This window comes from Rhopalosiphum maidis, chromosome 3 (assembly GCF_003676215.2).
Source record: "Rhopalosiphum maidis isolate BTI-1 chromosome 3, ASM367621v3, whole genome shotgun sequence".
NCBI lineage: Eukaryota > Metazoa > Arthropoda > Insecta > Hemiptera > Aphididae > Rhopalosiphum > Rhopalosiphum maidis.
The window spans coordinates 12160807-12175277 of record NC_040879.1 but is presented as its reverse complement, the minus strand read 5'-3'; the positions used below and the strand labels follow the sequence as shown (position 1 = coordinate 12175277).

Sequence of the window (14471 nt, the reverse complement as noted above, 5' to 3'; positions counted from 1 at the left end):
ATAAACAGACTTGAAGTTGGCTCAAGATTTTGTTTAAATAATAATTATTTTATTACGAATAAGCTTGTTTCTATTTGTATCGCTATTTATCATTCAAGTTTAGTAATAATTAATTTTAAATAAATAAATTATTAATTGGTTAACATATAATAAGAATTAAGAACTATACTTTACAATATATTATTAAAAAATATTGTATTTATTAATTATATTTTGTAAAAGTAAATAAAGAATAGACTTTTCATATTATAATACATTAATTGACGAAAATATAAATATTTGAAACTTATAATGTAATCTCAGTCCATTTTATACTGAATAAAATTCGTAGATACTTTTTTTCTCTAAAAATTAATTATTTGATAATATACCTATATAGTGACAACAATAAAATAAATACTCAAATTAGAACAATAAAATAATAATTCAAATTTAAATTCCATAAAATTCGAGATCTTGTGTAATTTCTAGGCTCATTACACACAAAGTATATAACACTCCTAAGTATACTTAAATAGTTATATTATATACGTTGAATATATACGTGGATCATGTCACACTACTCACGTTAAAAATAAACAAAATGTTTATAATAGATCTACAATTAACTTGTAATGTAAAATTACAAATTGTAGTCGCGAAAAATAATAAACTCACGGTTAAAAAAATAAATGTATTGTCAAAAATATTGAAATTTTTTTTAACTTGAATGTGTTGTATCTTTTATAATAGATCTGTACATTATCAAGTAATGACAAATTTTCAGTGTAAAATATATTGTATATTTAACACTAGTAGTTTAAATTGAACTTTAAATATTACAGTTTACACATATGATAATATTATTAATATTATTAGTTATTTGATATAGAGCATTTTACTCATTAGTTATTTAATTTCTAAAATAATATTCCAACATATTTCATTTAATTTTTAATAATTAATGATTGTTACGTCCAATGTTTATATGTCATTATATTATAGCTAAATAGTTGTTGTATAAATCAATACAATTATTACATAAGCCTTTTCGTAATTATCAATAAAAATTATAATCGTATTCGTGTACATTATATACAGTTATACACTAAGAATAAATATAAAATCATATGATATTTCGAGAACAATTCACTTAAACAATTCTTCGTTTAGTTGGAAATATTAATTGAAGTATACACAATTTATTAAAAAAAAAACACATAAATAATAAAGAATTTTATTGATATAAAATAACAATTACAATTTCCCTAAAATTCCTATTTAGAAATACATAATTATCGTTATATTGTAGAGTTAATATTTTATGATATGATTTTATAAAATGTTGTTTTCCTTTTATCTATTCAACACATTATACATAGTATTCAGATGCGTAGCCAGGATTTTTTATGGAGGGGGGACTAAATAATTTTAACTTTAATTATTGAAAATCAAAAACAAAATAAAAATACTGATCAACATAATATTAACGTTGATTTGCTGTTAACGTATTTACTATTTTAAATAATTAAAATTTGTAAGACAATTTCCATATTTGAATTTAAATATTTCAAAACAATAGAAAAATATGGCCAATTGGGAAGGCTATAGCCCCTTTCGCCCCCCCCCTACTGATAGTATTATTGATTACAAATCTACATAAAATTCCGCAAATATAATTGAAAAAATTGTAGTATTTTTTTTTTCAAAATATTTTCCCACTTTTCTTGACACATTTACAATTTAATAATGTAAAACAAATTGTTTTCAAATAGACTTGATACGAAATTATATACCGTTCTGAATTAATTGCATCATATATATATAAATAAATGATTTAAAAGAATGAGACACTTTATTTGTCTATATGGGACCCCTAAAACAGTCTGTTTAGGATTCACATACATGTAATTTTTAGGGAGTTTTGTATAGGCAATTAATTAATATTTCATGTCTATAAAATGCTAAATTAAATATTAAAATATCAAAATGTCAAGCATTCACAATTATTTGTATTGGAATAGCAATAAAAAAACCATTTTGGATTTTTAAAAACTTGTGTTGTGTAAATATTTATTAATATCTTTTATATTTTTGACGCCTTAAAGTCCCAGTTAGATTTAATTTTTGGATCGTAATGATTAATTAATAATACCTACATATGATATAATAGTATTATATTATATATATATATATATATATATTTAAATATAATTTAAGCAAACTTAGGAAACTTGGGAAATAAAGAGTTAAAAAGTTAAATAAGTTAAGTTTTATTAACTTAGCTTTTAACTTAACACCAACGTCATAGACAAGATAGTAGGTCAATATTACTGGTACAGCAGTAATGTAAAAACGACTAAATAATGACAGTACTGCTATAGGAGTGATATTTTCTATGGTCTCAGATGGAAAAACAGATTGTTTTGACCCAGTAAATTACATGGAGACGTCGAGCACTGTCGATCTTAATAATAATAATAGAACTTGATGATTTATAATATTCTATTTTTAATAATGCTGTGTTTTTCTAAAAATTGGCGAACAACGTTATCATCCGATAAGCATTAGTATATGGCAGATAATAACGATACAGTAATGAGAAAACATTCAAACATGCATATGCGATACCAGAACTAATACTGACAATTAGTGTGTTTAGCGACTTCTTTGAAAGATGTGTGTTTCATATTATATAGTACGGAATACGTTCAAAATGTCACGACGCAAAAAATTAATCTCGAACAATATTTATCCGATGAATCAATAGATAATAATTACCTATTAATTATGCTGATTCAGATATCGATACCAATTTAGTTATTATATATCAGAAAATAAGTGTGGTCAATAAAAATTAAAACTTCTAGAAATCCTTAAAATAACATTGAATTTATGAGTATTGAGTGGTGTTGATCATACTGACCAGATTATAAGATTATATTCTTGTCCTAGAAAATGTGTGTAATGGTACAAAAAAATATTGTTTTGTTTATAGACATCACAGTAAAGAATACTTACGTATTTTGTTTATCTAAACAATTTTGATTGCCGCAATTTGAAGTTCAAAGATTTTAGAGATAGACTCATGAAAAGTTTGGTTATAATTCCATCATTAAATGCAACTGCTTATTCGCTCACAATCAACAAAAACCAAGAACATATATTGCGCATGAAACAAGAAACTCGCACTTTAAAAAAATATTCTACCCCCATCTAAGAGAAAATAATAGGTATTTAAAAAACTTTGTTATAAAATAAATTAGAGGATGGAAATAAACATTTTTTCAGAGAAACTATTATACAACTATAATAGTTTCTCTTTATACAAAATAAAGATTTGAAACACACAAATAAAAACAAGAATAAAATTTATACTTAAATTTATACAACATGTTTTTACTTTGTTAAAAACTTAATAAAACGGACTTTGATTAAAAATATAGCAGTGATATTAGGAAGTTTTTAAGATACGTACTTCATATTTTTATGTACTGGGACATTGGGTACTGCTACATAAATAATGAAAAAAATGACATGTTTTTGATGGTTTTGTAGAAAAATAATAAAATTAAGTGTTCATCAACACATCAAATGATTTTTATTGATAAGCCACGAGTTAATTTCTATCTAATATAAGTTGCGTTTATTTATAAATAATCAAAAAATAAATGTAATAAAATTATTATTGAAAATTCATAGACATTTCATAATATCATTATACTATAGTACAAAATTAAAAATTCAAATAATTCTTTTCGTTTTTTTTTCCATTAGCCAGAATTGTTCAATATTAATCACTTGTTGTAATAACACACGCGGTATACAGTATACATACATATTTTAAGAATGACTAAGAATATTAAGATACTAAAAAAGTTAAAAGTGCAATCCTCAAAAGAATTTAAATTATAAAATATTTTCGTTGTAATGGTATAAAATGACAGTAAGTTATTGCTGTTTTTAAATTTAAATTATTATCGGGTTGTAGTCATATCTAAGGCTGTGAATTTGTAGCAAAGTGCATTTTTTTTTTTTTTTTGGTGATTGTGATACGTAACTTTGTTAGTACTTATATAATTTGAACTATGTTATAACAAATCTGTTTATAAAACTTTTATTTTGCATTTTTTGACGTTTTTATTTTTTAAAGAGAGATGCCTTTAGTCAGTATAGATACAGAATAATCAGAAGGCTCAGAGTAATGAAAATTCGAAAATGGGTAAAACGTTCGATCTATCAGTGTAACCAGAAAAAAATGTTTAGGCTATGCTGATAAACCAACAGGTATAGGACATATATCCCTCATAAGAATCTATGCTATAGGTACTCTATTTTAAATAAGAAATACTCGCGGTGCCACGGTGACCGACTTGTGCACTACGCAGAAAGTATACAGTTAGTTGACTCAGTGGAATGAATCATCGGGTGGTGCCTGACCGCCGCCGTGGGTGTTTCTAATTTGGAATAGAGTACAGAAAAGTGAGCTTTCTGATTATTCTGACATTCTGTGCTACAGACATAATTAAAAGACGGACCTCACTTCTTGCTTTCGCCTCTGACAGAGTGCGGTTATCCCAAACACTAAAACTTGTTTAATTTTTGTAAAATTTAAAATAATCTTTGAAGTATGTAATTTCTTTTATTTATTACTAAAGTCAAAAGTACAATAATAGTGTTCACAATACCTGACGATTGTGTCAAGCCTATACTATAGTTAGCTATTTGAATATAAGTTTTTAATATACTTATTGTATATACTTAATAGTTGATATTTCAAGCACAATCATTTTCATCTATACCGACTATATCTTTATTTTATAAATTTAGTTTTGTTTATACCTACTAAATGACCAATCTGTATTACCCGTGTTTAATGGTAATATTTTAAATTATCTGTTGGCTTTTTATATATTAAAACTTGCGTTGATCTGGTAGGTAACTAACTTAATAGTAGGTATTACGTAAAACACAAAATTATTTTGGTGGACACTTATTGGAATTAAAAATAGTGTAACATACATGGCGCGAATAATGGAATATTTATCTACAGTTCGGCTATAAATATATTTCAGAAGCGGGAGATGCAAATTTTGGAAATAATACTATGGCTGCTGTGCCCTTAAAGGGAAATCCAAGTAATGGCAATGGCCATTGGTCAGCGTACGTGATGTCTACTGACGACGTGGACACAAATGTACTCAGCGTTAGGGTAAACATTTTTAAGACAATATATTTAATCAATGCATACATATTATATTTTTATATGAAATAATTAGATAACGTTTATTAGGTTTTATAGCTAATTTATGGTTTAAATATTAACAACGGTTTATAGATTACTCCTCCGAATAACTGTATTGTGGGACAATGGATATTTGACGTAGACACCCGATCAGGACAAGAAGCGGCCATGTTCTCAGCTCAGGGAAATCCGATTTACATACTGTTCAATCCATGGTGTCCAAGTAAGTCCTTAAGAATTATTGATGTATTGCGTACTTTAAACCAATGTATATATCAGGGATGACCAACTTGTGGTTCACGAGCCACATGTGGCTCTTGTCATTGTCAGATGCGGCTTGCGTCTTAGTTATAAAATAAAAAATGTAGGTATTTATCATATTATTATTACTATGAATTTAAATTTTTTAGATTTAACTCATAAAAAAAATATCAAATTATACAAAACGTATCTATAAAGATTTTGACTCTTGCTATTTTTGTATTTATCCATGTGGCTCACGAATGTATTTGTGTTGGTAACCCCTGGTATAAATGGAAATATGGTATTAACTAGTTAAGATAATGCTTTATGTGTACATATATTTATGTTTGTAACCATAGCTTATAAATTATAAATTCACGGTTTTTATGTTAACTTATCTAAATGAATTGAAGTAAATTTTATTAATAAAATAGTCAATCTTTTAACGCGTATGTAATTTATGTAAATATGTGTTGGTGTTTTTAATTCAAATATGTATAATCGAAAATATGTTTTTCTGAAGCGGATGAGGTTTACATTAAGGATGATGCACTACGTGACGAGTACGTGTTGAGCGAGGAAGGACTCATGTGGCGTGGAAGTCACAGCAGGCAAAAAGAAGTGATGTGGAAATATGGTCAATTTCAAAAGAACATGTTGGAAAGCAGTTTTTTGTTATTATTAAAAATCAGAAGATTAGCACTCATACACTGCAGTGACCCAATAAAAGTATCAAGAAACCTATCAGCCGCGGTTAGTAGAAACTATTCGTTTTGGAAACTTTTCCAAACCGTGTAAAGTAAAAACGAGAGAATCTTATCATATACTTTGGTAATTCACAACCATTGTTTATATGTCCGTAATTTTTTGTACATAGGTAAATGCTCCTGATGAGTTAGGAGTTGTTCAAGGCAATTGGACCGAAGATTTTTCTGGCGGCACCCCACCCATCAATTGGCTAGGAAGCGAAGATATTTTAAATCAATTCATTAAAACAAAAAAACCTGTCAAATACGGGCAGTGTTGGGTGTACGCCGGAGTACTAACTACAGGTTGTTAAAAGTTATTACTTATCTAAAAGAACTTTAAGGTAATATAAGAGTATCGCCTACTTCAAATTATCTTATTACATCGTTGGATATATAATTTTGTCTGACCAAACAATACATAGCAATTTGAAATCAGTGCCGCAACTATTAACTCTGAGGCCCACGTGCAAAATTTATTTGGAGGCCCCAAATTAATATTATTGTTTTTTACTTGTTTTTTGTATTACTACGGCAATTAATCAGTACTTTTTTAGTATTTTAGCTTGTATGAAATAATTTCTATTATACGTACATTATACTAATTAGACAAGAAGTTTACCCTACATTATATTATTTGATTATTAATTTGAAACTTTTTTCAAACCAAAACCAATTTAAATAATGTTATGTCTAAATTAAGCACATGAATGATATTTTGTAGACTTCATAATATAGTATTTATAATTAATAATTAACAGAATAAAATAACTAATAGTATAAAAAAAAAACATTTCTATTTAATTTTCATTTAGTCATTTTAACAAAATATAATAACTAATAAATCACAAGTAGTTTCATAAAATATAAGTTAGTAGTTTAAAATTAAAGCAATATAAATAAAGTAGTTATTAGATTATATTAAATTAAAATTATTTCAAAAAAATTTTTTTTCTAGCTTTTACGTTTGAAAAGTCTATTGTTATTTTATCAATATTGAGTTCGACGGTACGTTTACTTTTAATATTCAAAACACTTATATTTTTCAGTCGATCTTGACTAGAAGAATTTCGAATATAATTTTTAAAGTTTAAATTAATAAAAAGCTTTGAAAAACTGCGTTCTGCAGACGCGAATGTTATTGGTAGAGTTAAAAATATAAGACATGCTGATAATATGAGTACTCTTTCAAGTTGAAATAATACTCGTAAATATCTTATACCCTATAAATATTGACTATTTAGTTCGATTTAATTAATATTTTTAACGAAAAATTTAGTTTTATTAAATGTTTAATATTGTTTAGTACATTATTATATTTGCTTTAATGGTTTTCAACAAATGAGTTTTATTGAGAGGATATATATTTAATATTGCCTATACAGACAAATTTGAAATTTAATCATTATCTATGCACCTATAACTTACGAATTTCATATAATATAATTCGCAAATATATTTATAGTGTGCAGAGCTATCGGAATACCTTGCCGTCCAGTGACTGCATATTGCGCAGCTCACGATACACAAAATAGTTTGACGATTGATTACTTAGTCGATGACGAAGGAAAAATAATAGAAGAACTACAAACCGACTCAATTTGGTAAGTACTAATTGTGTAAATAATATTACAAAAATCAATAGTTAGGTAGGTATTACTCACGTTTTAAGTATACCATATCTTGTACTATTATTAATCGCAGGAACTACCATGTTTGGAACGAGGTTTGGATGGCTAGACCCGATCTGAACGTCTTGGACCGGAGCTGGCAAGTGATCGATGCCACACCGCAGGAGCTGAGCGAAGGCCAGTTCAAATGTGGTCCAGCCAGCGTTACAGCTGTAAAAAATGGTGACATAAGAGCGCCGTACGACACGGCTTTCGTGTATTCCGAAGTGAACGCCGACAAGGTGTACTGGAGATACTATGGTATATCTCAGCCGATGAAGCTGTTGAGAAAAGATACGGAAGCGTAAGTCATTTCTTTACTGTTCGAATACAACAATTGCGTAATCGTGCCGTATGTCAAAATCAGTGTCGGATTTGATGGCAATGCGAGAGATTTATTGCTCAAGGCTGCGTTTTTTAAAGACCTTTGATATATTTCCTAGATTTTTTTTTTATTTATGCATAATTATTTTTATGTCACTTGAACCTTTTTTTTTTAATGAGAATACAAAATATACCACTTTCTATTAGAAAGTTATGTAGGCGTTTATATTTGGTACTCTTAGTTCTCAGGTCATTTAACCAATATTGTTCTATGTAGCTATGTATCGAAGAAATATACAAGAGTAAATTAAGAGTATAAAAAACCCATTGATCCATTGTTTTCAATAGAGGTCTCCAATTAGTAATTGCATAAATTGCATTTTCTACTAGCCTTTTGAGGTGTCATAAATCCGGTATTGGTAGAAGACCGAAATACGTCATATTAGGTATAACCGTTTTCTTATTTACGTGTATTTGTGTTTAAACATTAGAATCGGCAAATTAATCTGTACGAAAGCGGCTGGAAAATGGGAACAGGAAAACATTACAAACAACTACAAATATCCTGAAAGTAGGTTTTAATATATTTGTAAGGGTTTAACATTTAATATATCAATATTTTATTTATTAATAATTAAGTATTAAACAATAGATTAGAATGATTAAAGTCATCGACATAACTAAGAAACTAAAATAATGAACGATAAAACAGTCAAAATTAATCCAAAAAAATAACTAACCTTCAAAAAAGCCAAAAATTATTTGACAGATAGACTTGTGAATATTCTGCATCCACGAAGTGAAATCAATCTCTTCATAAATTGGATCATTAATTAGTAAAATTACATAAATATTGAATTATAATATAATGTAGAAACGTAAACTTTTAATAATTAATGTGAGTTATTTAAACCATATATACCTATATTATTTTATAATCAAAAATATTTTAATATAATATTTTATTTTTAATCTATTTATTATTATTAATAAAATGGATAAAAAATTATAATTTTTTTTTATGAAGTCGACTTTTACATTAATCACATTTATTAATTCATCATTTAAGACAAGCATGTTGGTAAACCTTTTATTGAAAAAATGAATGCATTGATGGATTTGAGTATAAATATAATTTTTCTATGAAGTTAATTCTGTGTCCTTTTAAATGTTTTTTTCAGAGACAACTGAAGAGAGGATCACTATGCATAAAGCATTAAAGCAAAATAACAGCATATTTAGCCGATATTATTTGAATGAAGATTTTAATGAAATTAAATTTGATTTTGAATTAGTTGATGATATTATTGTGGGAGAAAATTTCAGGTTTGAATTGAATTATTTTACTTTAACATTAGTCTGTATAATTCTACCAACTATTCAAAGTTTTTATTTTATATTTTTATAGATTTTAAACGTAAACACTACTTAAATAAAAAAGTAAAATTATTTAAATAATTTTTCTTCTTAATGTTTAATTTAGAAATTGTGTATAATATTAACTATAAAAAATTACCATACTAATTTATATACAACCTACATACTTGAAGTGTTGAAAGTAATTTGATTTATTTCTAAAAATGAAAAGTTTTCTGTTACTGAATTTATTAATTTATCATACATCTCTGGAGACATATTGTTACTTGAAACTGGTTCTCATTACTTGTGAAAAATAAAGTATTTTTTGCTGTAGAATATCATGCGTAGATAAGACAGCGGTTCTCCATCCTTTTTTTCTTTCGTATTCCTAAGATTAATATTTTCTCCCTTCATTAAACTTTTAAATGTTTTCACATAACTACTCTTAAAATGTTTTTCCAATTGTTTTTTTCTTAGGGTTCGGAAAAGTTTTTTTTTAATGATAATTTTGACCCTTTTAGATATTCAATTATGATTTAGTCTATAAATATACGCTTACCCTGGACAAAGTTCAATATACACCATCACCACCGCCTACCATATTATATTATTATTAATATGATATTCTATAATCTACATCCCATACGCTCTATTTCAATAAAGCATGTTGATGGTTAAGTTTTTATTTGTGTGATATGAGTTTTCCTTTTTATATTTCCGTAACACGGATCATTTTAAATAAAACAAATTTAACATTTTCCCACTATTAGATTAATTATTAAATTAAAATTCTGTTTATTTATCATTATTATTTTGTTAACAAAGAGATTAATTTTTATACGTTAAAAATTGTAATGGGGGAGGAGCGAGGTCCTCTTTGCCATTCCACACTTAGGAACGTGCCTGACTTAATAGTTATATGTATATCATATAATTATAATGAAGTTTCAAGATGATTTATTTTTATCGACATAGGGTTGCGGTGAGGATCACGAACAAAGGTCATAAAGATTACACAGTAAAAGTGATATTGCGAGTTGACACGGTTGACTACACCGGTAAAAATGGATCTCTCGTCACCAAAGTCGAGCAAGAAAAAGTAGTGCTTCACGATCCAGGTAAAACTCTCCGTATATAAAAATAAAGGAAATAATTTCTTAGTAGTAATTATTACTACTGCAGATGCAAGCTTATGTAAACAGTGAAGCGAATGTATTATTGTGACTTGTAAATTGCATCACTAGTAGATTCGATGTTTGACTTAGCAAAATTAGAATAAACATACCTATGCTAATAGTCAAAATATGAAAATTATTTCATATGGTTACAACATAGGTAATAATAGTGGCAGAAGGAAGACTTGCTTACTGAGAATTTATAATAAATTTATATAATTATTTTAAATTAAAATTAAAAATTCTATTTTGGACTATTTTTGAAATAAATTTGTTGACTTACCTTTTTCTATGAACAATGTCAATAAAACAAACAAACAATAAACATACAATTTTTTCAAAATTGAATTATTAAAAACGTATAAACCTCAAGTACTTATTTAAATTAAAAATTGTTTGAATATTAAATAATTTGCAAATGTTTTAGATTAGAATATCTATAGATATTAACAAAATTTAAATAATTATAAAATTGTACAAAACAAACCGAGTACATTTTTTATTGTTAAATTTATATTAAGTTGTTAACCCACTTTCCAATAATTGTACTAGAATTCTGCTACATGTTTTGAAATACAATGTTGAATATAAATGTAAATCTTAGTAATAAAACTTCACTGTTTGATAGGATCGAACGTCGAGTTTGTCCAAACTGCATTGACATATTTTGATTACGGTAATGACGTAAAAAGCCAAAATGTTTTCAACATTTCATGTTTGGCAAGTGTGGTAGACACGGACTACGAGTATTTCGGGCAGGACGACTTCCGGGTCAGAAAACCAGATATTGTGTTTGAAGTGAGTGTTGTTCACTTAACACTAATTTAATACATTATCAAGTTTAATAAATTTCTGTTATATAAAATTAATCGTTTTAAAAAAACTAAATTTTATCTAAATACATTTCCAATAGATGCTTGATAAACCTGCCATTTCACGTGAAGTACGGGCTACAATAAAGTTCAGAAATCCGTTACCCCTGTCATTAAAAGATGGAAAATTCTTCATCACTGGTTCATCATTGCCTAAAACTTTGGAAATCAAAGTTGGGTAAGTATATTCCTTTAATGTATTTTTTTTACGAACTAACTTAACTAACGAACTACGAACTAACCTATCTTATCAAACTGATTTTTTTTAATGCTCACCTAATATTATTTTAAGTAATCTGTATTTACGCAATTGCAGTGCACGGGGTGGTTTTGGGGGTTTAAACTACCCAAACTCCCAAATTAACTTTCTTAATTTGTAATCTTATTTTTCTAAAAAAAAAAAAAACATAAATTATAATATATTACACTATAACAGTGACATATAATTTTGCTCATCTATATTTGATTAACTATTTGTAGCTTTTATATTGTTTTTTTTACGTGGTTTTGAGTGAAATGAAGACATGACAGGTCTGGATTGGTTCGAAGGATCGGTGTAATCTAGATACGATAATAATGTATTTTCCTTGTAAAGATAAAAAATGAAAGAATATCAAATGCTCTACAAGTCTTTTCTGATTGTGATGATACATTTTATCCAAATACAAAAATTTCTTGATATCTTATTTGCTCTTCCAGTGTCAACTGCAACACTAGAACAAACTTTTTCAAGTTTACATCGCATAAAAACATAATAAGTTAACTATCGACGAAAGCCGACTAACAGAATAAGCTCTTCTATCAATCCATATTCTGTAATGACATACCATTATCTACAAATAAAGTAGTTTCAAAATTTGCTTCATCTTCAAACAAGGTGGACTTTTTTTAACTAATTAAGTTTTTATAATTATTTTAAACATAATACATATTAGTATAAACTATAAAGTTATAACTTTATCAGGTTAACTCTTAAAGTGTGTTTATAATATTTAACAGTAGCATAAAAACATTACGGTTTTTTATGTATACAATTATACAGGTTATACCTATTTATTTTAATATATTAGTTATAATTTGTATATCAACGTTAACAAATCAAAACCACCCTCGACATAAAATCTTGCACACGGCCCTGTTGCAGTTATATTTGTATCATATAAACATGCGAAAATCGTTTATTATACAATGTTAATTATATAGTATATTTGTATTGATGGATTATAGCTGAATACATCAATACATGGATGGGCAAGTTACATTAAATAATGTAACAAAATACACGTTTATTACTATAAAATAATCCTTTTGAATAGCAAATACAAATGTAACTTTTATTCAATGTTTTTTTATATTCGTTAATTTCAAATATGTATAAGTGCACAAGTTGTACTAAGTAGCAATTGAAACAATATAAATATCATGTTTTAATTATAAATTCACACTAATTTTGAACTCCAATGTAAGAATTAAAAAAAAAAACTAAAAAAGACGTGTAAAATCTATTACCAAGACAATAAATATGACATTTTAGCGATCTGTATAATATTTACATAATACGTATAAATATAATATATAAGTTACACTATCGCTATGCTAATATCAATATCAATATCCAATTTATGAGGTATATTTCGAAAAGCATATTGATTTTTCCCTAAAAAAGATGTTCAATATCTGCTATAACTTAAAAATATTTTACTATGTTAAAAGAATACAGCATATTTAATATACTCTAATTTATTATAAGGATAAGGCATTAGGAAAGATGATTTTTTTTATTTTAATTTTAGTTTTAATGTATAAAGAACATTTAAGGTAATTATTTTGGTTTAAGACATGTATCAATCTAGTTTATTATTTTTTTAATTAGATTTCGAGAGCTAGGTGAATGAAAATAATACATTGAGTTGGCTTTTTTTTGCGGGTGGTTCTTGTTTATACGTGTAACGAATGTATGTGAGATGTAAAACAAAAATTGTAGCTTTAATCGGTTTCATGTAATTAATATTAAAATTTTTCACCACCGGACATGCCACTGATGTCTGATTTCACACAAAAAAAAAAATAAATTTTTATACAATACTCCTTTAAAATTAATGACTAAAACCACATCTGTGATTTTTTAAATTCTTATCATTGACATTTATCTAATGATATGATTATTTTATTCTGTATTCCATAGTAAAGTTAGTGCAAAAAAAACAATCAGTGTGCCATTCAAATTTACTCCACAATTTACTGGAAAGCAAGTAATTTCTGCGAAGTTTACGTCCAAGCAATTGCAAGACGTCGATGGTTATTTGCAATTTATGGTGTAAGATGGATGGTCAATACCCTATTCTCATGTAGGCATGCTATTGATTAAGAGTCCATCCCTAAAAATATTTGTATCGTGTGAATTGTTTTTTTTTTTTTATTATTATTATAATCACTTTAAGTTAAATAATATACATGACATTTTTATTTTCTTCGACATACAGCTAATATGCCATTTACTTAGTTTTAGTGCTACTAATAAGTTAGGGAAAAAAACAGAACTAGACTGAATTTATAATATTTATATTAGAAATCTGGTCAAAATTCGATTTATTTTACTATAAAATGTTTGATGTATTTTAATCAAAATAAAGCATCGATATGGAATAGCTGCATAACTTAAGAATTATTTATATAAAAATTATGTAGTCACGAAGCCGTGATTATCTAAGGTATTAAGATGTACTGTCTATAATTTAAGAATACATATGTGATATGTCTTTAGAATATAACATTCATATGCTTATTTTATTGTAAATTGTTTGAAATCAGCACAAAATTAACTTTATATAATCAATTTTATACACGAGGATTTGTAT

At 26.6% G+C, this 14471-nt stretch overlaps 1 protein-coding gene across 1 annotated transcript in view; it reads left to right on the top strand.

Annotated features, from left to right (window-relative positions):
• Positions 1–14471, top strand: part of LOC113559779 (annulin) — a 29696-nt gene extending 15225 nt beyond the window's left edge. Inside the window, exons 3-14 of the mRNA XM_026965531.1 lie at positions 5055–5191; positions 5318–5447; positions 5991–6220; positions 6345–6519; positions 7679–7817; positions 7918–8187; positions 8699–8778; positions 9389–9533; positions 10542–10684; positions 11370–11539; positions 11655–11791; positions 13799–14471. Of these exons, the coding sequence (XP_026821332.1) occupies positions 5055–5191; positions 5318–5447; positions 5991–6220; positions 6345–6519; positions 7679–7817; positions 7918–8187; positions 8699–8778; positions 9389–9533; positions 10542–10684; positions 11370–11539; positions 11655–11791; positions 13799–13934 (1892 nt within the window). The 3' untranslated portion in view covers positions 13935–14471. The remainder of the gene's footprint in view (positions 1–5054; positions 5192–5317; positions 5448–5990; positions 6221–6344; positions 6520–7678; positions 7818–7917; positions 8188–8698; positions 8779–9388; positions 9534–10541; positions 10685–11369; positions 11540–11654; positions 11792–13798) is intronic.